The 27157-nt window shown below is 43.9% G+C and overlaps 2 protein-coding genes across 4 annotated transcripts; one reads left to right on the forward strand and one right to left on the reverse strand.

The window, feature by feature from the left end:
• Positions 1 to 779: 779 nt before the first annotated feature.
• Positions 780 to 20332, forward strand: SAP30 (Sin3A associated protein 30). 2 transcript variants are annotated; one of them, XR_014792130.1, is made up of 5 exons: positions 780 to 1183; positions 3578 to 3700; positions 4528 to 4626; positions 7006 to 7262; positions 8959 to 20332. XR_014792130.1 is itself a non-coding variant. In XM_084856462.1 (4 exons), exons 1-4 carry the CDS (start codon positions 845 to 847, stop codon positions 7126 to 7128), a joined length of 684 nt encoding a protein of 227 aa, XP_084712588.1. In that variant the 5' UTR covers positions 780 to 844; the 3' UTR covers positions 7129 to 7296. The 2 variants fall into 2 exon arrangements, 1 of the variants encoding a protein (XP_084712588.1); XM_084856462.1 differs by lacking the exon at positions 8959 to 20332 and having other exon boundaries at positions 7006 to 7296.
• SCRG1 (stimulator of chondrogenesis 1) lies at positions 16724 to 26796 on the reverse strand. 2 transcript variants are annotated; one of them, XM_084856466.1, is made up of 6 exons: positions 26598 to 26796; positions 26333 to 26383; positions 24345 to 24483; positions 23304 to 23519; positions 18433 to 18692; positions 16724 to 17241 (listed from the first exon to the last, which is right to left on the reverse strand). In XM_084856466.1, exons 5-6 carry the CDS (start codon positions 18666 to 18668, stop codon positions 17187 to 17189), a joined length of 291 nt encoding a protein of 96 aa, XP_084712592.1. In that variant the 5' UTR covers positions 18669 to 18692; positions 23304 to 23519; positions 24345 to 24483; positions 26333 to 26383; positions 26598 to 26796; the 3' UTR covers positions 16724 to 17186. The 2 variants fall into 2 exon arrangements, with proteins under 2 accessions (XP_084712592.1, XP_084712591.1); XM_084856465.1 differs by lacking the exon at positions 24345 to 24483.
• Positions 26797 to 27157: the final 361 nt, after the last annotated feature.

Raw genomic sequence — 27157 nt, forward strand, 5'->3', positions numbered from 1 at the left:
CAGCCGTGTTTGCAAGAGTCGCCCATCCCCGCGGCCAGTAACATGGCCTGCGCTTTCAGGCGAAGGGCTGCAAAGCAACCGCCGCGTTCTCTCGCTCGCTTTGTAAATAAGACTTAACACCGGGGCTTTGGGAGGTGGTGCATTTCGGGATTTGTAGTCTCCGCTCCCGCGGGCTCCCTGAGCGAAGGTGGCACGGGAAAACTACCGTTCCCGTGAACGCCCATGGACGGAGGGAGAAAAGGGAAGGGAGAAACGGAGCTCGCACACTGGGGCAGGTTGTTGCTACTGCAATAGGGAAACAGCTGAAAAGTCTGCCGCGCGTGACGAGAGGGGGAAAGAGGAAGCGCAGTTGACCTGTCCGTAGCTTCCACGGGAGGCAGCCCGGAGGTTTAATTACCGGGGGGGGGGGGGCTTCCGCTCGAAGGGCCAGGCTCGTCCTCGCTTCTTTACACAGACGGGGAGGAGGGAGCGTTTTGTTTTTCTCCCCCCCCGCCGTGTCAAACTGAGGGGGAAGCGGAGCGGGCATTTCCTGCCGCGGCCGCCGCCTGCCGTGGCCATTCACTCCACGCCGTGGCTTCCAAGCCCCTTGCCCCCTCCTGAGCGCCCGAGAGAGCTTGGCGCCGGAGGAGACCTGGGCGGCCCTCGCTCCTTCCGTCCCTCGCTCCTTCCTGCCTTCTTTCCCTCCTCCGCTCCCCTTCTGGTGCCTGACAAAAGGAGACGGAGGCGGCGTCTCGGAGTGTGGCGGGCGGGAGCAGCAGCAGGAGCAACGCCGCCCAGTTGAGTTACTTTACTTTCGAGGCAGCGGCTGCGTGCCGGAGAAAGCCCGCCGCAGCCCGGGCAGGCGATGAACGGCTTCGTCCCCGAAGAAGTGACCCGCGGCGGGGGAGAAGCCGCCGCCGTCCCTGCGGTGGTCGCCAACGCCGCCGCCGCGGTGGAAGTCCTGCCGCCGCCGCCGCCGCTGCCGCAGCCGCCGGCCGGGCTCGGGGCTGCCTCGTCGGCTGCCGCGGCGACAGCAGCCGGCTCGGCTGGCCCCCCTGGGGCGGCCGGCCCCGGCGCGGGGCAGCTGTGCTGCCTGCGGGAGGAAGGCGAGAGGTGCAGCCGAGCTGCGGGCAACGCCAGCTTCAGCAAGCGGATCCAGAAGAGCATCTCGCAGAAGAAGGTGAAGATCGAGCTGGACAAGAGTGTAAGTGCCGGGCTGCGGGGCTGAAGCCAGCTGGGGATGCCCGGCTGCGGCTTGCCGGGATGGGATTGGCCCTTGATCCCGCGCGGAAGCATCGCCGTTTAAGAAGCGCCGGTGCTTTCTCTCTTCCCGGCCCCACATCGCCAGACCTAGATCTCTCCCTCCGATTGCTAGGAGAGAGTTGGGGGTGGGGGGTGGCGGAGAAGGAAACAAAAGCGAGCCGAGGACAAGGAATGAATGGGTGAGATGCTTTCCTTGAGAAGCCAGACCTTGCAGGGGCTTCGTTGTTATGTCTGTTTCCAGCCTTAATTCTGGGCCAGTCCTGCTGGCGTTCAGTTCCTGAATGGAAGGGGAGCCCAACCGGTAGCCAACCATCCTGTTGTCCCTTTCCTCTCAGCCGATTCTCTCTCTCTCTCTCTCTCTCTCACTCTCTCCCCCCCCCCGGGGGGGGAGTTACGTGTCTTCCTTGTTAGAGACATATATCAATGAAAGGTGTCTTTGTGTAGGGAGCGGGTTATAGGATTCTACACTTATGGAGACAGCAGGGTTTGGGGGTCCCTCCGGTCATCATGAATGGGGGCTTTCTTGCTTGCTTGCTTGCTTGCTTGCTTGCTTTCTTTCCTTCCTTCCTTCCTTCTTTCTTTCTTGTTTGCCCTTGGTGTACAGTTGGCTGCCTGGCTGACGTTGCAAAAGCTCAGCTGCTTCGTCTACTGGTCTTTGTGAGCGCGGGTGGAAGTGGCTGCTCTCGTCTCTCCCCCCCCATTCTCTTTTTATTGCTATTGCTCCCCGCCCCGCACCCCAAATCATGGTGATTTTTAGAAGAGTGATAGTGTGAGCGTCTCCGCGTAAGAAATCTGTTTTGCTTTCTTTCTCGGGACCGGTGTGTGTGTGTGTGTGTGTGTGTGTGTCTGTGTTTCATGGAGTGTTTCTGTTTCTCTGGAGAGGGCAGTACTTGGCTGCTCCGCCTCGTGCTGCAGTGTTGCACGTCCCACTTTGCCACTGTGTCGTCTTCCCCGTGGCAGCCATCAGGCGCTTAGAACCCTTTCTCTTTAAAAGCCAGAATCACCGAGGCTGGTCAAGTCATCCATGTATCCCCCCCCTCCCCGCCCCCTTTCATATTAAAGGAAAGGGGCGGGGGGAGAAAGCCATTTAGTGCAACAGACATTCCGAAAGTCAGCGCACGTTAACCTGCGGAGTAAATGTCTGCTGGCTTATGGCTCCCTAATGCAGACTGAATACTTGTGCTTTTTAACCGGAACGAACAAGTATTTGGAATGTCTCGCTTTATTGTACTGACGCAGTTAAAGTGCCTTGTTTAATGCCGGCAGCAAATGGAGGTTGCTAATAACAGTCAGCAAATGCAACCGCTTTATCGAAAGATCATGGGAAGGAATGGGTTTTTGTTGTTGTGGGGGAGATGTATAGTTTTATTGCTCGTCTAGCATGCTTCTTGTGATTGCTCTCACTGGATTCTGCCTTACGAAAGACTCTTTTTCGAAGTAGTCCCTGGAAGATTTACAGCCTGATCCTATATATTTTTACTCAAAAACCTGTCAGTTTCATGACACTTGCTTCCTGGCAAGTGGGGTTAGGACTGCAGCTTTAGCCTGCAGTGCTAAGCACACTTTCTGGGCAGTAAAACCCTATTGGACGCTGTGGAGCAAGTCAATAAGTTTAGATTTGTGCTGTTAATGTGTTCTGATTGGGACTTGCTTCTCTGTAGCTAAAAGATAATAATTCTAGTATTTTTGCATGCAAGTAAAAAATCATCCCCAAATCCTTGAATTTTGACAAAAAGGGAAATGCTTGCTCATACTATCTTCATTGGATTTTTAATCCCCCGGCCCCCACAAAACTGGTCTGCATAGAATATGCTCCCAGAAGTTGGAAATACTATTCCTGTCTTTTAACATGTTAAATCATATTAGAAGTAACATAAAGTTGCTGAGCTACGAGACAACTGAAGTCTTCTTTGACAAAAATGAAGAGTGTTGCTGTTGTTTTTAAATCTATATCCTTCAATCTTGCCTCCCTGTGTAAAAAGGCATTACGTGGTTTCTGTTGTACTCTTTACTTGGCTAATCGCCCACAGTGGCTGGATGACCAGCCAGATGGGCGATTAATAAATTTAATAAATTTAATAAATAAATAAATAAATAATAACGGGAGTAAGGCAATGGTAAAATGCATTTCCTGAGCCAAGCTGGCTACACTGCAGTAACGTGTTAACACACCAAATTTTCTCTGGCAGGCCTTGTTGCAATCAAATGTGTTTGTGGTTACTGTCATCGTAACTCTCTTGCTGTGCAGCACTGATGTCCTTTAGTATCGCATGTGAATTATGAAGTTTGGAAATTTTGTGGTTCCACATTGTTAACCTGTCTCTTAAACTTTTAGGCAAGGCATCTTTATATTTGTGATTTCCACAAAAACCTAATTCAAAGTGTTCGAAACAGAAGAAAGAGAAAAGGCAGCGATGATGACGGTGACTCGCCAGTGCAAGATGTTGACACTCCAGAGGTACATTAATTAATTTTTAAAATTAATCTCAACATATACCAAAAAACTGTATACAGGATTTATGAAAATGATGTTTTGTTCAAAAACTAGGTGACCTGAGCATTATTTTAATACTGAATCTCACATACTGTTTTTATTTATTTATTGTTTTAGATTTTATTTATATTATGTATAGTGTTTATCGCGTAGGGTGGTTATCGTGATGTGCTTATACTTGGGTCTATAAAAAGAAGTGATGGGGGCATGAAGGTGTAAGCCGCAATAGTTTATAGAAAACACCTGTTGAAGAGTTATATATTTGAGGTTTTGCTCTCAATATGTGTATTTTGCTGTAAAACTCATCACTTAGGGTATGGCTGGGCTACACATTAATTTCATTATGTAGGGCCCACTTGAAACTGTCTTCATGTGGTGTTTTCTTCCACTGCCATAATATGTATGCATATGAAGCCGCCATATACCAAGTTATAATTATTGATCCATCTAGCCCAGTATTGTCTACCCTGGAAGTAGCTTTCCAAGGTCTGAGGCAGGTTTTTCCAAGCTCCTACTAGCTGAGGTACTTTAAATGGAGTTGCTGGGATTGAAACTGGCGTTACGTATGCAAAACATATGATCTACTCCAGTTAATTTGGAGGGTTCTAACTGCCTGGTTCTGGTGGTAGCTGATACTAGGATAGAAACTCCATACAATGCAACAAAACTGTGTGCTGCCCATTGTAGTGAAGAGAAAAGAGTGCATCACACAAAGTTTCATAAAGCATCTGCATGATAAAATACCTTGTAGGCTGGCCCTCAGGTTAAGAATCATGTTGTTTCCTTTCCAGGTTGATCTGTTTCAGTTGCAAGTAAACACACTAAGAAGATACAAAAGGCACTTCAAGTTACAGACCAGACCTGGACTTAACAAAGCACAGCTTGTTGAAGTATGTGCAACTTTACTGACTTTTACTTCGTAAAAAAATAATAATGTGCTACATTATGGTTGTTCTGAACTGTAGTTCTCAAACCCTGGCCTACTGAGGGCACCCTTTTTGTCTGATGACTATAGCTTCCTTCTTCTTCCAGTTCATGACCTCATCCCTAGCTCAATGCCTTGCTACTCTTTCTCATTGATGGTTATGCAGCTTTCTGATAAGTTTGGGCTGCAATCCTGTGTACATTTACATGGGAATAAATCCTATTGAACACAGTGGGACTTACTGCTGAGTAAACATGTACAGGATTGTGCTGTGTGAGAAATAGCCATGATTGCAGATGAAACTGAACTTGGGTTGGGATACTAAATCCTAGGCAGACTGTGAAGAACTTCTAGAGAATATCTCCAGATTGAGTGACTGAGCAACAAAATGACATGATATTCAGGGCAACTATAAAGTGATGGATATTCAGACAAACCATGCTAACTTCACATAAATGCAGATGAGGTCTAAATTGACTTTAACTAACTGGGCAAGAGATCTTCAAGACGTAGCGCAAAACTCCTTGAAATTGTCAGCTCAGTATGTTGCAGCAGCGGAAAAGCAAACCCAGTGTTAGGATTATTAGGGAAGAGAATGGAAAATAAAACTGCAGGTATCATAATGGTGCACTTGCATTTGGAACCTGTTTCGTTGGTTGTCTCATCACAGATATTATAAAGCTGTAGGAAGTATGGGAAAAAGCAAGTAAAATGGGCATCATTGTGTCCAGGGAGAAGAGAGGGTTATATGAGAGGCTTATCAAGCTTATTTATAATGGTGAATAGAAATTATATTTTCTTTCTCAAATACTCCCTTGTGTGTCATCTAGTGAAACTGGAAGGTTAAGACAAAGAGGATCTGATTCTTTATGCAGTAGAACTACTAGAATTCACTGCCACAATATGATTATCAGATGCTGGGAACAAGTGACAAAGGGTGGTTATTGAGTCAAGCTCTGCTTTTGAACATCCTAGGAACATTTTAGAAGTTTGGAGAGCCCTTTGGAGTTCCTTAGTACATGTTAGGCATGACACTGTCCTCAGAATGTTGGTGTAATCTGCAAATTTGTCTTCCTCACTTTCTATCTTGATTACAGGCCATGTATGAATAAATAACTACTCTGAGTCCAAGTTCATGTCCTTGGGGTCTCTAGTGCATATATTTCTACTGTGGAAAAAAGATCGGTATTTCTACCCCTCCTTAACCAGTTACTGGTCCATAAAAGAACCTAGCACTCCATGACTGCTAACCATTCTGAGAACTCTCTGGTCAAAGACTTTGCCAAAAGCTTTTTGTAAACTCAAAAGTATACATCTGCCCTGACCTACAAAAGCTTAATGAGGCGATACTTCCATCTTCAGTATTTTCATCTGTAATACTTCCATTACGATTTTTTCTTCTGCCTAGCTTGTACTTCTGTATGCCTGGTAATTCTAGTTTTAATAATGCTTTGCACCAGCTGACTTGGGACAGAGCGCAGCCTGATGGGTCTCTGGCTTCCTGAATACTCCCACATGCTTCCAAAATAGCAGTTACCAGCTGATTTTAATGCTGAATATTTCTTTTCAAAAGATCCACAGCTTAAAACTTTTGTTTAAGAATGCTTGGATGAATAGCATTGAGTCCTAATGACTTATTAGTTCTTATTTTTGTCAACTTAGTCCTAAAAGTTAATGGCATATTACATAAATTATAACTATGGAAAGTATACAGAATGTCAAGGATGTTACTCTTTCAAGAGTGGGTGAACTAAAAAAAAAAGAGAAGAGAGGAAAGCAACCCTGCTACTTTTTGTAGCCTGTTGTACTTCCACATTGGTTCAGAATGTTTAGTTTCTAAATAAGCTTTTGATAACAGATATATACAGACTTCTCTTGCTTGGCAGAAGACATTGCTCTCTTTTAGAGACCAGGAAGTACTGAATTAAGTGAATCAGAGCTATGCCCTTTTCAATTGCTGTTTCAAATAAAATGGACAAATGGAAATAATTCCCAGTTACACCATTTTCATCTTCTCTATATTTGGGCAGTTTAGAATAACTCTTGGTTTGGTCTAGTTTAGCCCCTGTATGATATTTTGCTATTGGACAAGTTGTGGAAGTGGAAGCCCTGTATTCTTTGGAGCAAAAGTACAATGCAAATATGCTAAATACATAAAAGAAGAAGAAAGAATGTTAGGTAAGCTTACATTTTGTTCCCTATGTGCCAGAGGTCAACGGAAAATAAATTCTGATGTTTCTGAAGCAAGACTAGATTCAACTCTGTGAGAATTAAGTATATGTTTTCTTCATAAATAGTGACTAATAACAGCTGATGTTCAAGCAAGCTTAACTTTTTCTTACAGATAATTGGATGTCATTTTCGGACTATTCCAGTGAATGAAAAGGATACCTTAACCTATTTCATCTACTCTGTGAAGAATGACAAGAACAAATCTGATCTAAAAATGGATAGTGGTGTTCACTAAATAAGCAAACCTGAGACTTGCAGACCTAAAGACTGTTTTGGATGTGCTGAAGCTTTCTTTGTAACTGCTATCCAGATGGAGAATTCTGATGTTATTTTTCTTGGGGAAAAATACTCATAAATGAGATTTCCATGGTAAAAAATATTTTAAATAAATATTATTGATGTTTCTGTGCCTGCATGTGTATGGTGTCTGGCACATATGTGTAAGGCTATTAATGTTCAATCTACTTTTCAATTTACAGAAATAAGTTGAAATGTGGAATGTTCTCCAAAAGTATTTTCTTTAAATCTATCCTGGATTCTCTGAGGGAAAAGCAGCTAATGATGTCAAGGGCATATTTCATAATAGAACTAACTTGTACTTCAGTTGCAAATACGAGTGACTGCATTTGAATAAGTTTTTCAAGATGCCACAGCATAGCAGAGCTTTTAATACACCTTCTGAGTCTTTTAGGGCACGATTGTACTGGGGTAGGCGGCCACCTCTGAACTTGGAGGTGACTGCCTATCCAATGCAGGGCAGGAGAAGCACGGAGGGGATCATCCCCTCCACGCTTCAGCCGCCCTGCATTTGTGGCTAGACAGACGATTTCGGCTATTGAGCTGCGGGAAGGCGGAGCGGGGGAAGCGGCTGCCGGACGACACATTGGATGTGTTATACAGCATTTCTGCCTTCCTCGCCCTGGAATGCCCCTTTTTCACTGCTCTGTGCTCATCTTCCAAGTGCGGGGCCTTTCCGAGCATGTGAGGCAGCATGGGATGTGGGGAAGGTCGGTTCTCAGGGAACCAATCTCGGAGCGCGGGCTCCGAGGTCAATTCCTGGAAACCGATGTATCCTATGGCCATCTAGCCGCTGACTAGCAGCCATAGGATTGCTCCCCCCATCCTTAGTAACTTCTTTGGTTCATTTCAACCATCATGGCTAGCCATGGCTAAGAAAGCTTTCCTGGAGATCGGCCTGATGTCTGAATTGACAAACTGTTTGTGATAGGTTGACAAATCAGACATGGAAATTATGGTTTGCAAACAATAGGCTTTGCATGATGTCTGAATTAACAAACTGTAGTTGTGGTCATTGCTCTATCTCCAGAGGCTGTTACATCATGGAGAGGGGTGTGGATTTATGAGAAAACAGGAAATGAAAGCAAAAAAGTAGCTCTAACCGTAGTTGGCCTATTTTTATGTCTGGAAACTCAAAGCATAGTTTGGCTTCTAAGTCATGGCTAGCACACAAACCATGTCCAAACTGATGTCCAAATTGAGCCTTAATGTTCACTTGTGAGCATCCCCTTCTTCCAAGTAATAAGATTTGTTTACAGTTTCTTATTACTTCCACAGTTATATACAAGCTTGTGATTTATTGTATAGTATTTCTGGTATTGCAAGCTCTACCCCAGAAACCCCTGATACTGTAGTACTCCCATATACCTAAGCAACTTTAAAACAGATTCATTGTAGCCAGTAAGATAGTCACACTGGAGAATGTTTTGTGTTGCTGTCCTAAGTACTGTATTTTGCACAGCTAATTTCTGCACTTCAGTAGGTAAGAAAAAATATTGTTCCTTTTGCCTTACTAAATACGACCGCTAAGATGTGAAAAGTGTTATCTGCCTTTATAATAAGCGACTCAAGGTGGTCCAACCTTTTCCAGTGCTATAGGCAAAAAGGTATTAGCAAGAACAATTTGCAAGTCACCCTGCCTTATTTACAGGGAGGGGAGAGGCCCATGTGCCAATCACCAGTTGTAGTTGGGGTGAAGTTGATTCTGGATAGAGCCCTGGCAAATGACTGGAGCTTTTGGAGTTAACAGTAAAAATTGTATCTACAGGTGGATCTTTGTAAATGTAACCACAGGTGTATTGCCTACTATACCCCTTTGTGATGGATTGGGACCCTGATGTGTAGGATATCCCTGTCCTGTCCTGAAGTGTACATGTTCTACCAAATGGTACCATGCCAACTACATGCTAGCTTCAAATCATGACTCTCCTCAACCCTTTCTGACTCCACACACCTTCTCATCCTGTGTTGAAAGTCACCCTGAAATTTTGTCATTCCAGTACAGATAAGATGTAGCCAGTGGAAGGTGAGTGTGATTTAAATACACTGGTTTAATGCAAATCTCAGCAGTGAGTGGCTAGTTGAGGGGTTAGGTTTGAATTTGTGGCTTAAAGCATAGAAATTATATTTCAAATGTGCAGCACAATCCTATGCATGCTTACTCAGAAGTATGTCCCACTGTTCTCTGGGGCTTAGTCCCACGTAACTGTCCATAAGATTTTATCCGTATGTTACAATCCTATACCCACTTACTAGGGAGTAAATCCCATTGAATTCAATGGGACTTAACTTTTGAGTAGACATGTATAGGATTGCACTGTTAATCTGATACTTGAGTTAGATGAGGAAAGCTGCCCTAGTGAGGTGTTGAGCTTTTACATTGCCATCTTCTAACAGCAATACTCTTCTAACATCAAGAGTATAAATGACTTGCAATTATGTTCTAAGTAAAAGCCAGGAGTTAATAGTCGAGCTTCTCTAAAGCTCCACTCTTCCATCCATTTACTTAGGCGATTTGAGTTCGATCCCAGCGGAAGCTGGGTCTCGGGTAGCCGGCTCGGGTCGACTCAGCCTTCCATCCTTCCAAGGTTGGTAAAATGAGTACCCAGCTTGCTGGGGGGAAGGTAGTCACAACTGGGGAAGGCAATGGCAAACCACCCGGCGTAGTCTGCCATGAAAACGCCAGCGCAAGCGGTCCCTCTAGGGTTTCAGTAATGACCCGGTGCTTGCACAGGAGGAACCTTTCCTAAGTCCTGCTGAAATAAATGGGCCAGAAAATGGTAGAAGTTCAAAGCCTCTGGTGAATTAGATGATCAGTTCTGTGGCTGATCAATTTTCTGATTTGGAACTTGGAATCAGTACTTTTTTATTTTCTTGTTGTAATAAAGCTGTTCTGTGGTGTTTGCCAACATGTGGCATCTTTGCCTTACAGCTGAATACAAATTTCAAAGATCCAAATGGAATACCTGAAAGGTAAAACCCATATAGGTCTGTGCTCACCATTTGAATGCTTTTGAAGCAGAGGTAGAAGAGAGTTAAAGAATTACCAGAATTAATATTTATTTATTAGCCGCCCATCTGGCCAGCTACCCGGCCACTCACTACCAAACTTAAGCAGCAATCCTCTATCCATATACTTGGCAGTAGGTTTCATTGAACTCAGTGAGACTAAGCATGCATAGAATTGAACTGTAACTTTATTTTTTACAAGAGTGGGTGCCTACGATAGCCTTCAAACCCCTTATTATTAAAAACCTTAATATGGCTGATAGTTTTAACTAAGCAGCCTGTTTGCATGCACTATTACTGCTGGCTAAATAAACCTAAACTATTTAATAAGAGCTGCTTGATTCAGCTGCCCTCCTCACCAAAGAAAGGGAATATGATGAATAAGATTTAGAAGGGTGCTTTGTATGCATGCACCCTTCTAAATACTACCATTCTCAACCTCCAGTGTGGCAGGTTCTGGAATTCTGGCAGTTGTAGAACTTTTTTCTGATTAAATGTTCATAGGATGGCACCCTTTATCTTATAGATATTCATACCAATCCTGTAATATAGGCTTGTATTAACTCTATATTAAAAATAGGGAACCGAAGATGGAAGTTCGTCTTATGCCACCCAGTGGGTTCATGGCTCAGTTTGAACTGATAACTTCCCTACCTTTGTGCTCTTAGTCACTACTATTCCACAGATTGTGCTATGAAGTATTACAAGCAGGGAACCAGTATATGAATAGAATGAAATAATTACTACATAGGCAGTAGTCTTACTGTGAAATATTTAGATGTTCTAGTGGATGAATCCTGAACAAGTGTCAATGTGATGCAGAGGTCCAAAAACACCAGTGCTCTTTCTGTTTTATTGACAGAAGCATGCAATCTAACATTTTGGAAGAAACACTGTTCTGTTGAACACTGGTAAGACCTTGGTAGGAATACTTTGACCAGATCTTGATATTAAGAGGCATGTAGGTGAATTCAAAGCAAGAGAGTCAGACTAAGGAGAAAACTGAGCTAGGTAGACATTACTGGAGCCTTACCCAACCTGGTGGTCTCCAGATGTGTTGGACTGCAACTCACCTAATCCCCTATGTCTCATTCAAAACTAAGGCAGGGATGGGGAATGTGTGGCCCTCTAGATGTTGGACTGCCATCATCCCTCATCATTGGCTATGTTGGCTAGGGCTGATTGGAGTTGCATTCCAAGGACATCTGGAGGACCACACATTCCCCACCACTGCTGTAAAGGAACTAGTATCTGCATGAGCCACAGGCAGCTTATTTCTTTGCTTCCGTTCAAGTTGAGATAGTTTCCTAATTTTCACAACATTTTCTGGTAGCTGAAACTTCTTTCTTGCTCCAGCCTCAGGATTGGGGTTGAGCAATTGTTCTATGCAAGAGCCTTTTAAATATTTGAAGATAGTTAATGAATTTTTCAACCCAAGCTTCCTTTCTCCTAACTAAACATACCCATTTATCTGGCCTTCCTTCTGAGGAGCAGGATTACCAAGACCCTGTTGGATCACAAGTTATGGCTGATGCTAGTGAACTATGATCTGCTTGAACTATGATCTGCTTGAACAGTCACAACTTCTGTACACCTGTACTACTGATATTTATGACACAATCCTATGCATGCCTACTCAATAAGTAAATCCCACTGTATTTAACGGGGCTCGTTCCCAAGTAAGTGTGTGTAGGAGTGCAGCCTTAAGCACAATCGGACCTGTTGGATTGTCTCTGGTGTATTCAGGATGCATGCATGTATTTACCAAAACTTTGACCACTGATAGGGTACTCAATAACTAGCACAATTAAAACCAAATATTTAACAGTTGAAGATTTTAAGAGAGACTTCTTCCAATCTTTTTTTCTGTCAAGTTGTCAAGCAAGAATAAAATGTATAGCAGCAGCATGTAAATACCTTAATCCAACCTTCTGTATCCTTGTGCCTTCCAATATGTTGGACTGCAATTCTCATCATCCCCAGTGGGCATGACCATTGGAGGATACCAGAATGGGGAAGCCTGCCTTGTAGTAGAAATAATGCTAGAGTAACTACTTAAGTGCCTTCAAAAGGGGCAATGCAAATTAGCCTTCTTAGGCTGCAATCCTATACATGTTTAGACAGAAAAAAACGTCCTACAATGGTGGCTGAGGAATGCTGGGAGTTGTAGGATGTTTTTTCTGTCTAAACATCTGTAGGATTGCACCCTTAATATGCTAGCAGCTATCGTTTATGTTGTGTTTCTGTGCAGTTATTTTGGCTGAAGTGCAACTTTACATTTGGAATTTTTAGCAGTTTCCACTGATCAGGAAAGAACTCTTGTACGTTTCCTATTCAAATGAATTCCCATCCCCCTTTTGTCTCCCACCCCAGTTGTTGTTGTTGTTGTTTACTCCAAGCAGGTTTTATTGGCATCTTCTTATTTCCACAGTGAAGGCTTCATGCTTGCTAAGTGTTTCTAGGGTTGAACTGAAGGTCTTCTCTTTTTGCCCTGTATTTGGAATGGGAATTGCTGACAAGCCAAAAGAATCTGCAACGTCCTGTTCTGCAGACGCAGATACTTCCGTGTGACTGGCTGGAAGTTCATGTCTAGGGTCTCCAGAAAAATACATCCTGCAAGGGGTTATGAGCTGAAGTGGCTAACTTATCATAGGTTACATGCAAATTCATGTAGCAGAGCATTTATACCACTTTCTTAGAAAAGAGAAGCAGCTGCAGTAGGGGAACATTTGGAGTGGCAGAGAGGAATGCTTAACTCTTATCGCACAGCACACTTCCAAATTGCCCCCTGCCACTCCCCCCCCCATGCTTTTCCAAACATGTTAAGCACCCTAACATTTTAGTGAACATCACCCCATCATAAGGCTACTTTTCTTTACAAAAAGCAGCCATCAGGGCTTTGTTGCATGCATTTCCATGTAGCATTCACTTTGTCCCTGTTTTGCATCCGTGATTTATCTATCCTAGTGTGATTGATAGGCAGTGACCTTCCAGTGTTCAGGCAGGGATCTTTCCCAACTTGCTACCTGAGATTACTTTAACAGGAGATAGCAGGAACTGAACCTGTTCCCAGGTTCATCATGCCTGTAAGACTATATTGAAAGCAGCACTGAAGTCGTCAGTATTGAATTAAATATTTAGTTAAAGTAAATAAGTAGCTAGCATACCTAGTTATATGTGCATTCATATAGTGTTTCACTTTGCTTAAGAAATGGAATTCCATAATTCTACTCTCATCAGCCCTAGTCAGCATAGCCAATAGAGAGGGATCGTGGGAGTTGTAGGCCAAAACATCTGGCCACAATTTGTCCACCCCTGTTAAAGAAGCATAATAAGGATGTGACTCATTTAAAGTTACTGATGCCATGTATTTTTCAGATGAGGCCTGACATAAGCCAATAGAAGTCAATGGCTATCTTTTATTATGTTCATGGAGCTTTGATTTCAAGCCTACACATGATCAGCTGGCGCTCTATTGCAAGTCTGCTTTTGCTAGCATTTCTAACCACATAAAAGGGCATGGATGTATTTAGAATTTTATAACTTTTATATATGAAGTAGAAGCTTGTAAAGTCACTCTAGCCACTAGAGACCCATTTTTCTATCTATCTGAAATACCACTGTATACCTATAGACTCCTATACTTTTTCATTTGAGATGGATGCTGTTGAACTAAACTTCAGGTTATAAGTAAGGCAAATAAAGCCAAATTTTCAGTAGTGTTCAGTATTTGTGATAGCTTTTGACCGTCACATCTTGTAAATGTAATCATTGCTGCATACCAAGATGCATATGATGTCGTTCCTTATTGATCGGTGAAACAGCCCTGACTTGCAAGATGAGGGTATTTAATCCTAAACAGTGATGGTGTGGGCGCTCTTGGCATCTTTGCACTGGCTTTTGTTTTATTTTGGGGGGATTGGGGTTGGGTATGGTATATAATTGAACATATTGTCTTGGAACCTAACGTTCTTCCATGAATAGGACAGAGCTCACATTCACAGAACAAGGCTTTCCCATTCTCTCTCCCCCATGCAACCTCCTGGGGTATCCTTGGGAACGGTATGAGTTATGGTGCAGGCCGCTGCCAATCAAGGGGGAAGTTGGTGGAAATTGCCCTCCCCTTTACATGAATAGAAGAGGAACATGGGATCCAAGCCACTGTAAATGATTGAAGCAGACTTCATAAAGGTATCGGTATACTGAGTGCTCAGTTTCTAGTTCTCTCTCTCCTTCAGTAACAAGTACCAGCTTTCTGGGATGTCCTTCCTGTTTGTTTGGACAAACATCTCAGAACGTCCCTCATTTGGCTATTATCCTACTACCTGCCATTATAAGACCTTTATTCCTTTACTAAGGGGTTGCCCACCAAATCAGAGAATATATTGAAATGTGGCTATGAACATGGGATTGAATCCAACTCAACTTGGTCTCATGTAGGTCCTATTGAAATAAATGGGACTTACTAGTCATTCATCACATTGATTTCTGTGAGGCTGAAATGCAGTGAACTTCGTTGGATTTTAATCAATGGATTAGTTGAATGAGTGGGTCAGTTTTCCTTGCCTTTCATTCCCTTGGTATGAAAATATCCTTGGCCACTCTCTATCACCAACTGTTTTGGACTCTTGCCTGTGTCCTTATCTGGATCCTTACTTCAAGCCTGTGCTGCAACCACCCTCTTCCCCTCAGCCCTAATCAGCTGCATCCCAGCCTGTGGCTGTGTTTGTGAGATCTGCATTGCTCCATCCTGAGTTTTGTTCCTCGGATGTTGCCTCATCAGTTACACAGGAAAGTGCCAAGGGAGAAGATGTATTGGCTACTGTCTAAATAAAACAACTAGAGTAGAAGGAGCTGATTGGATTACTGGTAGCACTATCTCACGTGCCATTCACTGTACAAAGAGCCTGTAGGTTTTTACTACTCATTGGGGCATTTGAAGGTTTCTTTCCTTGGCTGAAGGTTCTCCAACCTCTGTAGATTCCTTCTGATTCCTCTTGGGTAGTTTATAGTAAGTTCTGTCCATGCTTGTGAAGCAGATAAGGAGGACAGACAGACTTGTGTGAGCAGACATGTGGGACATTGCGAGAGGGTTTTTGTGCGGGGGATATTCTGATTGAGTGAAGCACTTACATAGCAGACTTCATAAAGATATGTCCCTTTTGTCTTTGACTTCGATGAAATATGGCTCTTTCTGTGTTCTACGAAGATGTGTCAAAATCCTTCCTTTCTAGTTTTGAATTGTTTTCAGTTGTTTTGCACCACCCCCAGCAACATTGTCTACATGGTTGTTTGTGCATAGTTTAGTATTGTTTGGGGTTTATTTAATTAGAAGAGCAGCCTGTGATCTCAAGAGGATGAAGCATCTATGTACAGGTGAAAATGCAAAGAGCAATAATGGGACATCAGGGGACAAACTGAAGGGTAAAGAACTGCCAACAAGAGGCTGCTACACATGAAGGCTAAGAGTCCTAGCGTTGTATCCAATGTTATAGTAGACCGATTGCAATTAATGGGACTTATTCTCCTCAGTGGCTATTTCAGTGAAACTACAACAATGTATATTACCATTGAATGCTCCTTTAAAAGGTACACTGATATATTGGTTATTTTCAGAGTCTATTTTTTAGTTTACTAAGGGAGCAATCCTGTTCAGATAGGTGGCTGCCTCTGAACTCAGAGATGACCGCCTATCCAAAGCAGCGCAGGAGAAGCATGGAGGGGGTCATTCCCTCCACGCTTCTTCTGCCCAGCATTTTTGCCTAGACAGCCGATTGTGGCTGTCTAGCCGTGGGAGGGCTGAGCAGGGGAGGAGGCTGCTGTAGTACACATTGGATGTGTTGTACAGGCATTTCCGCCCTCCCCGCCCCAGTACGCCCTCCTAAATGCCCCTTTTCGGCCACTCTGCTCTCCTCTTGTGAGCGTGGATGGGGTTGTTCTGCGCTGCCTCGGAGGCAGCGCAGAAGTGGGGGGAGGTTGGTTCTCCGGGAACTGATCTCGGATTGTGAGGTCCAAGGTTGGTTCCCAGAAACCGAAATATCCTATGGCCGTCTAGCCACTGTCTAGCTGCCACAGGATTGCTCCCTAAGACAATCCCGCTTTAGTATTTTGGAAATAAACATCCAGTAACACCAATAATAATGATCGTGTTAACAACAAATGGCAGTCACATGAAAGAAATTAACTAAGGGCGCAATCCTATGGCCACTAGTCAGCGGCTAGATGGTCATAGGATACATCGGTTTCCGGGAACTGACCTCGGAACCTGCGCTCCAAGGTCAGTTCCCTGAGAACCGACCTTCCCCCTCTCCCATGCTGCCTCATAGGTAGCGCAGAATGGCCCCACATTCTGAAGAGCGTGGAGTGGTGAAAACAGGGTGTTCCAGGGCCGCTAATGGAAATGCCGGTATGACACATCCAGAGTGTCGTCCAGCAGCTGCTTCCCCCACTCCACCTTCCTGTGGCTAGACAGCCGAAATCAGCTGTCTAGCTGCAAATGTAGGGTGGCTGAAGTGCGGAGGGGACGATCCCCTCCGCACTTCTCCTGCCCTGCATTGGATAGGCGATTGCCTCGGCTTTCAGAAGCGGCCGCCTATCCCGGTATGATTGCTCCCTCCATCCACTGTACATGGGCAGCCTTAAGAAAAAATCACATTCTTCTGTGCTGCCTTCTGGTCAATGAATATTGATATAGCTACGCTATTAGATTGGAGAGCTCAAGCTATATCTGGGATTTTATTTTTAGGCTGCAATTTTTAAAGTCCATACTTACTTGGAAGTAATACCATTCACACAAAAGGTATTTACTGGTTTGTATTGGGCTGTTAGACTTGCTTTAAAGAAAATGACAGCACATGCATAAAAATAGTGGCCGCAGTATACTTTTTGGGGGGAAGAAGTGCTGCATGGCATACAAAGTATGCGTTTTATTCCAGTCTTCCTCAACAAGGTCCCTCTTGTCTTCCTTTCTCAAACTTGATGTATTATTTAGGGGCTGTTGCAGGGAATCACGAATGATATCTTTGGCCCAAAGAAGATACCTCTGAAAGAAATTGGTAGAAGTTTAAATTAGAAAGTGTGGGTTGAGGATTATTTGATATGTCTATCGTTGTTAGATATCTAAAGTAGCTTACAGGAATGATAAAAACAGACAAAATAAAACAAGATACAGAACACAAAACAATAAAAGTAGACAGTTTATAACACCAAATATAAAAGCAAGAAACAGCAACAGGGAATGAAGATCAAATACTACAAGGAACTTTCTTTTTTTTAATAGCAACTGCCTAAAGACTAAGAAGGGACTAGGTGAGTTTATACAATAACCTGGCTGTAAGCCATGCTGAGATTTAGGGTGCTTCCAGATGAGGCTTTTATTGTACAATTGCCCTGCCTCAAACACAAAATTTTAGGCTTGGTGGTGATTTTCAGATGATGTCATCTATTTGTAACCCTCCAATGTTTTCCTACTGCTTCTGTCTTTTTTCTTACCACATATAATCCTTTAAGCAGGGAAAGAGCTGCCCATTGCCTTTTGATTAGCGTAGCCTTCCCCAAACTAGTGCCCTCCAGATGTTTTGGACTTCTATCATCCCCAGTCAGCTTGAGCAATGGTCAGGAATGCTGGGAGTTGTCATTCAAAACATTGTTAGGGTACCAGTTCTGGGAAGGATGAATTAGTAGCTCTAGGAGATGTCTATTGGAAAGCTTCCTCAAGAAGCATCTTACACTGGGCCAGTAAATGAGTAGGCAACAATGCAGACCTTTTAAGCTTGAGGTGATACAGTCCAATATATGGGCCCTGGATAGCAAGCTGGTAGCTGCATTTGGGGCTGATAGATGCTTCCAGGCTGTTTTTAAATGTCTACAATGAAACTGGAGGGATATCTTGTCATTATAAAGCCTGCAAACATACCAGGCTTCTGGGGTTTAAAAAATTTCAGTCTTAATTATGCATAGCCATATACTAGATTCTGACTGTGGGTGCTTCCAAACGAGGCTTTCATTGTGCAATTGCCCTGCCCCATTCATGGAATTTTGGGAAGACGTCATCATGTTCCATTTGTAATCCTCCCATGTTTCTCCACCACTTGGACTATCATGTTTCTCACCGCAAACAAATTTTGAGAAGGGAAAGATAGAATAGGTAAACAATGCCTTTGCTGGTAGCTCAAAGAGCCATACGTCTGGAAGAACCCCTTGTTTTACCCCCCCACCCCAATTAAAGACTTACTTTGGGCAGCAGAGTAATTCATTAAAATTGCAGTAACACACCATCTCACACCCTTTTCCCTCCCAGAAGTGATCTTGAAGATGTCCATCAATTGGCCGAAAACTGGCCACTCCCTCTGGGATGTTGTGGCAGTTGTGGTCTTTCAGTATTTTCCTGTAACAGGAGACACGTCCGGATGGTGTCTGGTTGGCCCCAAACAGCATGTTCAGGAAAAGAAGAGTGGAGAGCATCTTCATTTTTGCAAGACTTTGGAAAGAAAGCTGGAGAGGAAAGATTAACTAACTAGGTGACTGGATGAAATCTGCCATTATATAAGATTTATTCCTCCATGGGTGGACAATCTGCAGCCCTCTGCAAGCAATCAGTTCAGACCTCTGGCAAGAGTGACCTGTCCCTCTTTAGGCAGTCCCTAGGCAAGGAGGAAGAGGGGAAGAGAGAGGAAAAGAGACAAGGAATATCAGAGAGAGAAGGGGTGGCAGAAAGAGAGAGAAGGGGTAGCCCCCTGAAAAAATCCCAGAATGCAGCCCTCAACTAAAAAAGTTTTCCCACCCTTGCTTTAGTTCAGTGGTTCCTTTAAGTACTTGAGCAATTCCGTGATTTTGTAAAGGTCTCTATTTAAAAACAACTATAGATTAAGATTGGGAAGAAACTAGTGAATTAATGTGAACAGTTAGAGAAACTGTTACAGCTTGTCATACCAGCAAATGTTTGGTGACCGGAGCAAAGAGGCTGTTTAACTGGAAGATGGGCTGCTTGCTAAGCCATGAATCATGGCTCAAGCAGAGTTTTCAGATCCTAGTTCTGCCACAAATGGTTACATCTGTTAGAAGCAGAAGGGATTTGAAACTCTCTCTTTAAAACTCTATCTCATCTCAGTGGTTAAGACAGCAGAGTTTTGCAAGACATTTGAGAGAAATCCTGGCAATTTTCAGGTTTCTGCCATCCTTGCCTCCTCTTCAGCCAGCACTGTCAATCTAAAGCGGGCTAACTGTCACCGTTTCCCCTCTGAGGACTTTGTGGTGGCAGTCTTGTGAGACTATGCGGAGTATTTTTTTTTTTGTGCTGGGGTGATCCTACGGGCACCGGCCCAGGACAGCTTTTGCTCCAGCAAAAAGTGGGTGCAAGCGAGTCAGCATCCCACGCCTGTTCGGCAACCGGTAGCCTATGCCGATACTATGCTTGCTGTGCGGGCTCTTAGTTCAGTGTGCCTTCTCTCTGTTCATTACCTAGTCAACATGGTGGTTGACAGTGGGATGGGATCTGCGGCCATGGCCAACTGCCTGCAAGTGCATGGCATGTGTGGTGTGTGGCAGCGCACTGTCGCTCGTATATCCAGTTATGCTCTCGGACGCTTCGAGAATAGCCACACTGGGTCAGACCAAAGGCCAGCTTAATCCAGCATCCTGTTTCCCACAGTGGTCAACCAGTTGTCTCTGGGAAACCCGCAGGCAGGATACGAGGGCAATAGCACCGTCTCGCTCGTGTTCCCCAGCAACTGGTTTTCCGAGGCACACTGCCTCGGATACCTGAGGTAATACGCAGCCGCCAGGACTAGCCTTATCCTCCATTAATCTGTCTCATCCCCTTTTAAGGCCGTCCAAGTTGGAGGCCATCACTACACCTTGTGGCAGCAAATTCCCTAGCTTCGCTCTGCACTGTGTGAAGAAGGGCTTCCTTTTATCTGTCCTGAGCCTCCCACCTTTCAGCTTAATGAGCGAGAGGGAAGTTGCCCCTGTCCTTCCAACTACAACACACAGACAGCTGTGTGTTTGGCAGCTTTGCAAAGGGCTTTGGGGGCTCTGCATCTCAGTAGTAAATCGTCTGATTTTTGCTTGTTTGTTCCATTTTCTGACCTATTTGTTTTTAATGCAACACTTTAGATGGGGGATGCAGAACATTAGGCCCAGAGGAAAAATCAGGCCCTCCTGAGTTCCTGAGGTGGCTATTCCCCTGACCGTGACTGATCACTTAGTGGTTTCCTGGCTTCTGTGCAGTCCCCCCCCCCCACAATTCTAAATGGTTGAGGTGCCTCTCCTAAGGCTCAGTTACTGGCAGTGAGAGCTTTAAACTAAACTGCTGGTTTTGGCCCCAGCCCCTTTTGCCTTTGCTCCTGCCCACTACTGGATTGTGCCCCTGATGGAATTTGGCCCTCCGCCTGAAAAACATTTGACACCCCTGACCACATTCAACCTTTTTTTATGTCCTTTTGGATGGCCTAATAAAAGTATTGCACTAATAGGGATTTGGGATTTTTTCTTAGGCCAACATGGCTACCTTGCTTCTTGCTATACTAATTTGGACTTTTGCCCAGCCCGCTGGGGATCAGATAGAGCAGCACTGCCTCTTTAAAAGGTTCTTATGGGAGCTTTCCATGAAGGCTAACATGACGTAGGGGGTCACTTTCAATGTGCAGTGGGTTATAGAATACAGCCAAAGACAAGAATCCAAAAGAAAGTTAAGCACAATTAAACCCATTGGAATCAACGGACTCAAACACACTTAGATTTCTGTTGTATTGTGCCCAAAGTCAATAAGAGGGTTAACATTTAAAATAATAATTATAATAATGTTACCAAAAATGCCTTCCTGACACTATAGAATATACTAAATTATTTATTTTACTCTCCTTTAAACAAACAAAACCAATGCCACATACTCTCCAGATATCTTAGCCATCGTTTGTCAATCTTCTGAAATTATTTTAAAGAATCTTTTAACCTCTAAAACAAGAATGGGAAACTTGTGGCTCTCTCGAATGCTTTGGCCTAAAACTCCCATCAGCCCTAGCCAGCATAGCCAACAGTGACCAATGATGGAAGTTATAGGCCAAAACATCTGGAGGGCCACAAGTTACCCATCCCTGCTCGAACAACATAAAAACATAATGGGGTGGATCACATCACGGTATGGACTTTCTCAGTCAACACAATGGGTTGGATGCAGACTTAGTGATGCCTAGACTCATTGACATCAATGGTATTTAAGGTAGTGATTTATTTCAATGGGTTTACTTGAAGTACCATTAAGCCCGCATTCAACCCAATAGGTATAACTGTTCTATATTCTGTGTGCATTAGAGCTGTTAAATATCACTTGTAATACTTAGGATGGTGATTGCATGGTGTTAGGTTTTTTGTTTTAAAAACCCTGTGAAACCTAAGATGTATGTCCAGCTATGTCATGCATTAGAACTCAGGAGGCTTTGTGAGGTCCCAAATAAAATTTTGAAGTCCTTGCTGCTGATCTCACCTCCTAGTAACCCTGCTGAGATGGAAGTGTGTTGGGAGAGTATCTATTTTTTTAAGGAGCTTTACTTTAATTACTGCTTTAAATGACTGTATATGGACAAGAATATACTACCCAGATGATGTCTTCAAAACACACAATGTTTTTACAACTCTTTGCTCTTATCAGTGAAAGGAAATATCCTTAGGGATGCCTGAAGAATTTGATCTGTGCAAATTCACCTATTGGACTAATGCGCAAATTGGAATTCAGCAATCCACTGCATTATATATTTCTCCAAATGTTCTCAACAATTTACATGTATCAAAATACATCTTTAGATATATATTTTGAGAAAATATGAATTTAAATATCTATTTTGAGATCAAACACACATGCCAATATGTATTTAAATATGTCTTTTGAGAGGTTATTTTTTAATTGCAGAGATGAATGCGGAATGCAATGAGTAAAAGCATGCCAAAATGACACGGACCAGAAATAGGCAGATTTGGCCATCCCTAATCCACTTTTATGGATTTTTGGAATGATGCTTACTAGAGATGAGCCCTATGACTACAAAGTAACAACTCAAATATCCCAGAGCTTTAGAAGGAGAACTCCACTTTAACTCTAAATTCTGTAACTGAGGGAACTGGACAGTGGAGAACCATCCATGTAATTTTTTCATTGTAATCTAGGTCTCATTGTCTAAACTCCTTTCCTCTGTTTTGGGGTACATTTCATGTCCTGAGTTTGACGTATATGTCCAAAGATCCCATCTGCAGGTTCTCCTAGTAAGAGTGTCTTGGACTGTACACACCAAACTCTACCTTTTGAGCTAGTGCAAAAGTAACTTTGCAATTCTGAGGTTCGTATCCTGTCCATTTCAAGGGATGTCCCATTTTCAGACATTTCTAGTAATCAGGGTGACTTAGGCTGCATGTGTACTTGATTTTAGCTTCCTTTCTAGCTACAGGTATTCTAATAATTTTGATACAATATGTATATAGCGCGTGTGTATATATACGCACAAATATATTGATGTACATGTATTTTGATATATTTAATACTGCTCTGTGTGAATATGTTCAACAATAAATTCATTGAACTCTAATTTTTAAAAATCGAATGTGTCAACCTCCCCTTTAATTTGCCAAGACAGCCAGTACATTATGTGTGATGGCGAGGGCAGCAGCTAATCCACTAAGGACTGGGACTCCATGAATCGCTTCTTTGTGAAGACCATCAATACCGCAATTCTTTACAAGAGCTAGATTTAAAAAATATTAAACGCCATTTAACTTCTTTAAAGAAGCCGGAATATACATATATCTTTAAATCCTTCATACTCCTCTTTTGTTCCACAATAATGCACTGCACAGAATTCTGTGGTGTCACATTTACTGGACTTAAAGTTCTATTTCTACATTTCGTACCTTTCCTTGGCTATTTAGTCAAGGCTATTAAGCAAATTATTTTTCTCCTTCTACATCCACCACCTTATGAAATGTAAGGCATCACCAGATCATCTGAGTGCTTTTGGTTGTGTCTATTTAGCATGTGGCTGTAGTGTTAGCTCCTACAATCATTCAGAGAGAACTAATTAGTTAGGATAATTTGAAAGCGGAGGGGGTGAGACATACCTTGTTTCCTCCTGTTTCTTGCCTCCTTGGCAGTGGTGTGTTTTCAAATGTTCAAGCAAGCAGAGAGTTGAGCTAAAGGGAGATGAGGAAAGGGTAGCCTACGAGGACGTTCTGGAGAAATACTCCTTTGTTTGTCCTGGCTCCTATTTCTCAGTGGCAGACTGTCTCCTCTGTCCAGCCAGGGGCTGAGCTGTGAAAAATGCTTAAGTTCACATCCTGCATTGACAAGAGAGAAAAGAAGAATCCCTTTTCCAATAGAAAACAACCAGTCTGCACATAATTTCAAGAATAATGTAAAGGCGGCGGGGGGGGGGGGGAACCCCATGTGTAATGTGGTAGCAAATGAATTGAAAAGCTGTGTGTAGGTGGGTGGGCAAGAGCGTAGAGGACATTAAGTTCACACTTAACGTTTGACTTGTGCAGCATGAAGATCTTATGCATATTTATTCAGGAGTAAGTCCTACTGCGTTCCATGAGGCAATACTGCCAAGATGATCAGGGGACTGGAAAACAAAGCCCTATGAAGAGAGACTGAAAGAACTGGGCATGTTTAGCCTTGAGAAGAGAAGACTGAGGGGAGATATGATAGCGCCCTTCAAGGACTTGGAAGGTTGTCACAGAGAGGAAGGCCAGGATCTCTTCTCGATCATCCCAGAGTGCAGGACACGGAATAATGGGCTCGTTAACAGGAAGCCAGATTCTGGCTGAACATCAGGAGAAACTTCCTGACTGTTAGAGCAATACGACAATGGAACCGATTACCTAGGGAGGTGGTGGGCTCTCCCACACTGGAGGCACTCAAGATGAGGCTGGACAGCCATCTGTTGGGGATGCTCTGACTTGGATTCCTGCATTGAGCAGGGGATTGGACTCGATGGCCTTGTAGGCCCCTTCCAACCCTACTATTCTATGATTCTAAGTAAGTGTGCATAAGATTGTATTCTTCAGTTGCTTCATGAAATTGTCTTTGTCAACATGAGCAGTCTGTGTTTGTATCTATATCTATGGATCCCACAATTCCTTACACACGTGCGCACGCACATGATTACATGTGCCACATGGGCAAATAGGATACATGGATGTAGTCAGCAGGAACTGGCCTGGTTGTGGCAGCTGGTTTGTGAGTCATCTTGATTGTTGGCATTTCTGCGGATTCATTTATTTTTCTTTATTCACTTTCCTTCAGCGTTGATTCCAGGGGTTGATTACATGGGGCAAAGAGGGGGGAGAGACATCAAATCAGAAACAAACAAAATGAGTTGGCAGATAAGAGAGCTTAAAAGCATGTGAAAAGCACTTTAAAAGCAAATAGAAAGGTTTCTGCATGGTCCCTGCAAAAAAAGTGATACTGACAACTACCAAGCCTCCCAGGAAAGGCTAACAATGCCTCCTTACCTAGTTACTACTTGCCTCACTTCTGATAGGGAAGGCTCCAGAGAAAGGCAGTGGCAGAGAACCTTACAGCATGGGCAGGGTTCAATTCTAATCCCCTTGTAGCATGCTGGAGGGATAGAGTGAAAACTCCCTGCCCGGCACATCATGATGGGGATGAAAATTGGGCCTTTCTGCTCCTCATGTGATCCATGCAGAGCAGCGCCGGCCCAGTTTTCAGCCCTATTGTGGCATGCTGCCCAGGAAGACTTAAAACATGGGGTAATAGCAACTATAGCCTGCTGCTTGTGACCACTATTCCACACAACACAGTTTGTGGGCAGTTGCTCACCTGGTGGATCTGATGATTTTCTCCTCATCAGGGCATGGAAGGAATTGTGGGATCCGTGTGGTGAGCACAGACATTTTACTTTAGTACTTTTGATACCATCTTTCAGCACAAGGGCAATCAAGGTGTCTTCCAAATCCAAAGGTTCTCCCCAACACTTTTATTCTCATAACACCCCTGCGAGGTAGATTAATCTGAGAGAATGACCGGCACAAGGTCACCCGGTGAACTTCATGGCTGAGTCAGGATTTGAACCTGGTTCTCCCTGATCCTAGTCTGACACTCGGAACCACAGCACCGCATTTGCCTTGCCATGTAGAGCAGATGCCACAGGGAACAAGTTCAAAATGGGCTCCATATGGCTCCTTCGTGCTTATCAACCCCTTGGTTCAGTCTTCCTGACTTAGTGCCCTCCAGATGTTTTGGGCTACAAGTTCCATCACCCCTAACAATTGGTCGTGCTGGCTGGGGACTGATGGGAGTTGCAATCCAGGCTGGGGAAGGCTGCCTTAGTGAGATTGCAGAAGACAGGTAGGCATGCCACATCTTTAACCTTCAAGACTGGATTGAGACATGGGCTCCTAAAAACACGTCACAACAATCAACAGAGTAAAGAGCTGGATTTGGGTTCATTTTGGCTTTTGGTAGGATGGACCTGAGTCACTTGTTTACCATTCAATCACCAGTACCGCCCTGGTTCCGCTGGATACCTTTAAGGCAGGGGTGGGGATCCTCTTGCAGCCAGAGGACCACAGTACATTTCAGAGACGCTCTCAGGTGCTGCCTTCCAGTGGTGGGCAAGGCCAAAGGCAAAGGGGGTGGGGGCAAAATACCAACAATACCAGCACATCTTAGCTTAAAGCTAAGAGAGCCAGTGTGGTGTAGCGGCTAGAGTAATGGACTGGGAATCGGGAGATCCGGGTTCTAGTCCCCACACAGCCACGGGAGCTCACTGGGTGACTTTGGGCCAGTCACAGACCCTCAGCCCAACATACCTCACAAGGTTGTTGTTGTGAGGATAAAACGGAGAGGAGGAGGAGGATGTATGCTGCTCTGGGTTGCATAAGGAGGAAAAAGGGTGGGATATAAAAGTAATAACTAAGTAAATCAATAAAATAATAAAGCTCCTACTGCCAGTAGCTGAGCCTTAGAGGTTCTCAGCCTTTGAGAATACAGGGGAAACTGCACAAGAGCCAGGAAACCACCACATGATTGGTGGCTGGGGGAAAGGGGATGCAGCCAAAGGAAGGAGGTGTGGCCATCTGGAGAACCCAGGAGGGCTGGGTTTAGGCCCCAGGCCTGGGCTTACCCTGCTGTAAGGAGTTTCTTCACCTCCGGTGTTGCTAGTATCTCAAGAAGCCTGTAAAGAGGAAAGGCGAATAAGTTTGATCTGCTATCCGAAAGTATGACTGTAGAAGTTTCAAACTAGACTGTAGACGTTTTTCAAGTGCTTTAATAATTTCTTAGAAGGGTCAGAGTACCAAAGCACCCTCTGCGGAGTGTGCAATGCCATGGCCTCTTGCCATCTCACAGGCAATATTGGGGTGTACCTTTAGTATTTAAATGTTGAATACCTTGAGCAGGCAAACGCAAAGGTGGGATATAGATTAGCTGAACAAACGAGTGAAGATATGAGCCAAGAATGATGTCCCAGCATTGTCTGCAATGTTGTAAAAGTTCCTGGGGCGCACTTCTTAGATCCCACGCTAGAGTCACTTAGAGCTGCAGAAAATCTGAGGTCAGTCCTGGCACCGGCAGAAAGGCCGAGGAATTGTGCTGGAGCCCTCATTGTGGCGCAGTTTGAAAACCCCTTAATTTAAGGTTGTGTGGCTCCACCTGGTGGTACAAGGGAGCAGATTTTTTTAAAATTATTTTTTTTACACAGCTCCATCACGAATTATTGCTTGCGTGAAATGGCTAACTGCTGCAGTAGGCAGAATCTTTGTGCCAATGGAAAGAGAAAAGTGCCATTTGCTACAGGGATTTATTAACACATTTTTATTTTATTTTAATTTAGTTATGCACAACAAGTCTGTGCCAATGGGAGGGTGGCTACTATATCTAATTCAGCCTTCCCCAGCTTGGTGCTCTCCAGATGTATTGGACTACAACACATTTGGAAGATGCTCGGTTG

This window comes from Heloderma suspectum, chromosome 5 (genome assembly GCF_057233095.1).
Source record: "Heloderma suspectum isolate Gila_16-S chromosome 5, 16-S_ref, whole genome shotgun sequence".
NCBI lineage: Eukaryota > Metazoa > Chordata > Lepidosauria > Squamata > Helodermatidae > Heloderma > Heloderma suspectum.

What these genes read in the sequence shown, in the direction of transcription:
- SAP30 (XM_084856462.1), top strand. Translation starts at nt 845, where the DNA reads ATGAACGGCTTCGTCCCCGAAGAAGTGACCCGCGGCGGGGGAGAAGCC. An exon ending in AGATCGAGCTGGACAAGAGT is followed by an intron (nt 1,184 to 3,577) that starts GTAAGTGCCGGG and finishes TTAAACTTTTAG; the next exon opens with GCAAGGCATCTTTATATTTG. An exon ending in AAGATGTTGACACTCCAGAG is followed by an intron (nt 3,701 to 4,527) that starts GTACATTAATTA and finishes TTTCCTTTCCAG; the next exon opens with GTTGATCTGTTTCAGTTGCA.
- SCRG1 (XM_084856465.1), bottom strand. Translation starts at nt 18,668, where the DNA reads ATGAAGATGCTCTCCACTCTTCTTTTCCTGAACATGCTGTTTGGGGCC. An exon ending in GAATTACTCTGCTGCCCAAA is followed by an intron (nt 17,242 to 18,432) that starts GTAAGTCTTTAA and finishes AATTTCTTTCAG; the next exon opens with AGGTATCTTCTTTGGGCCAA.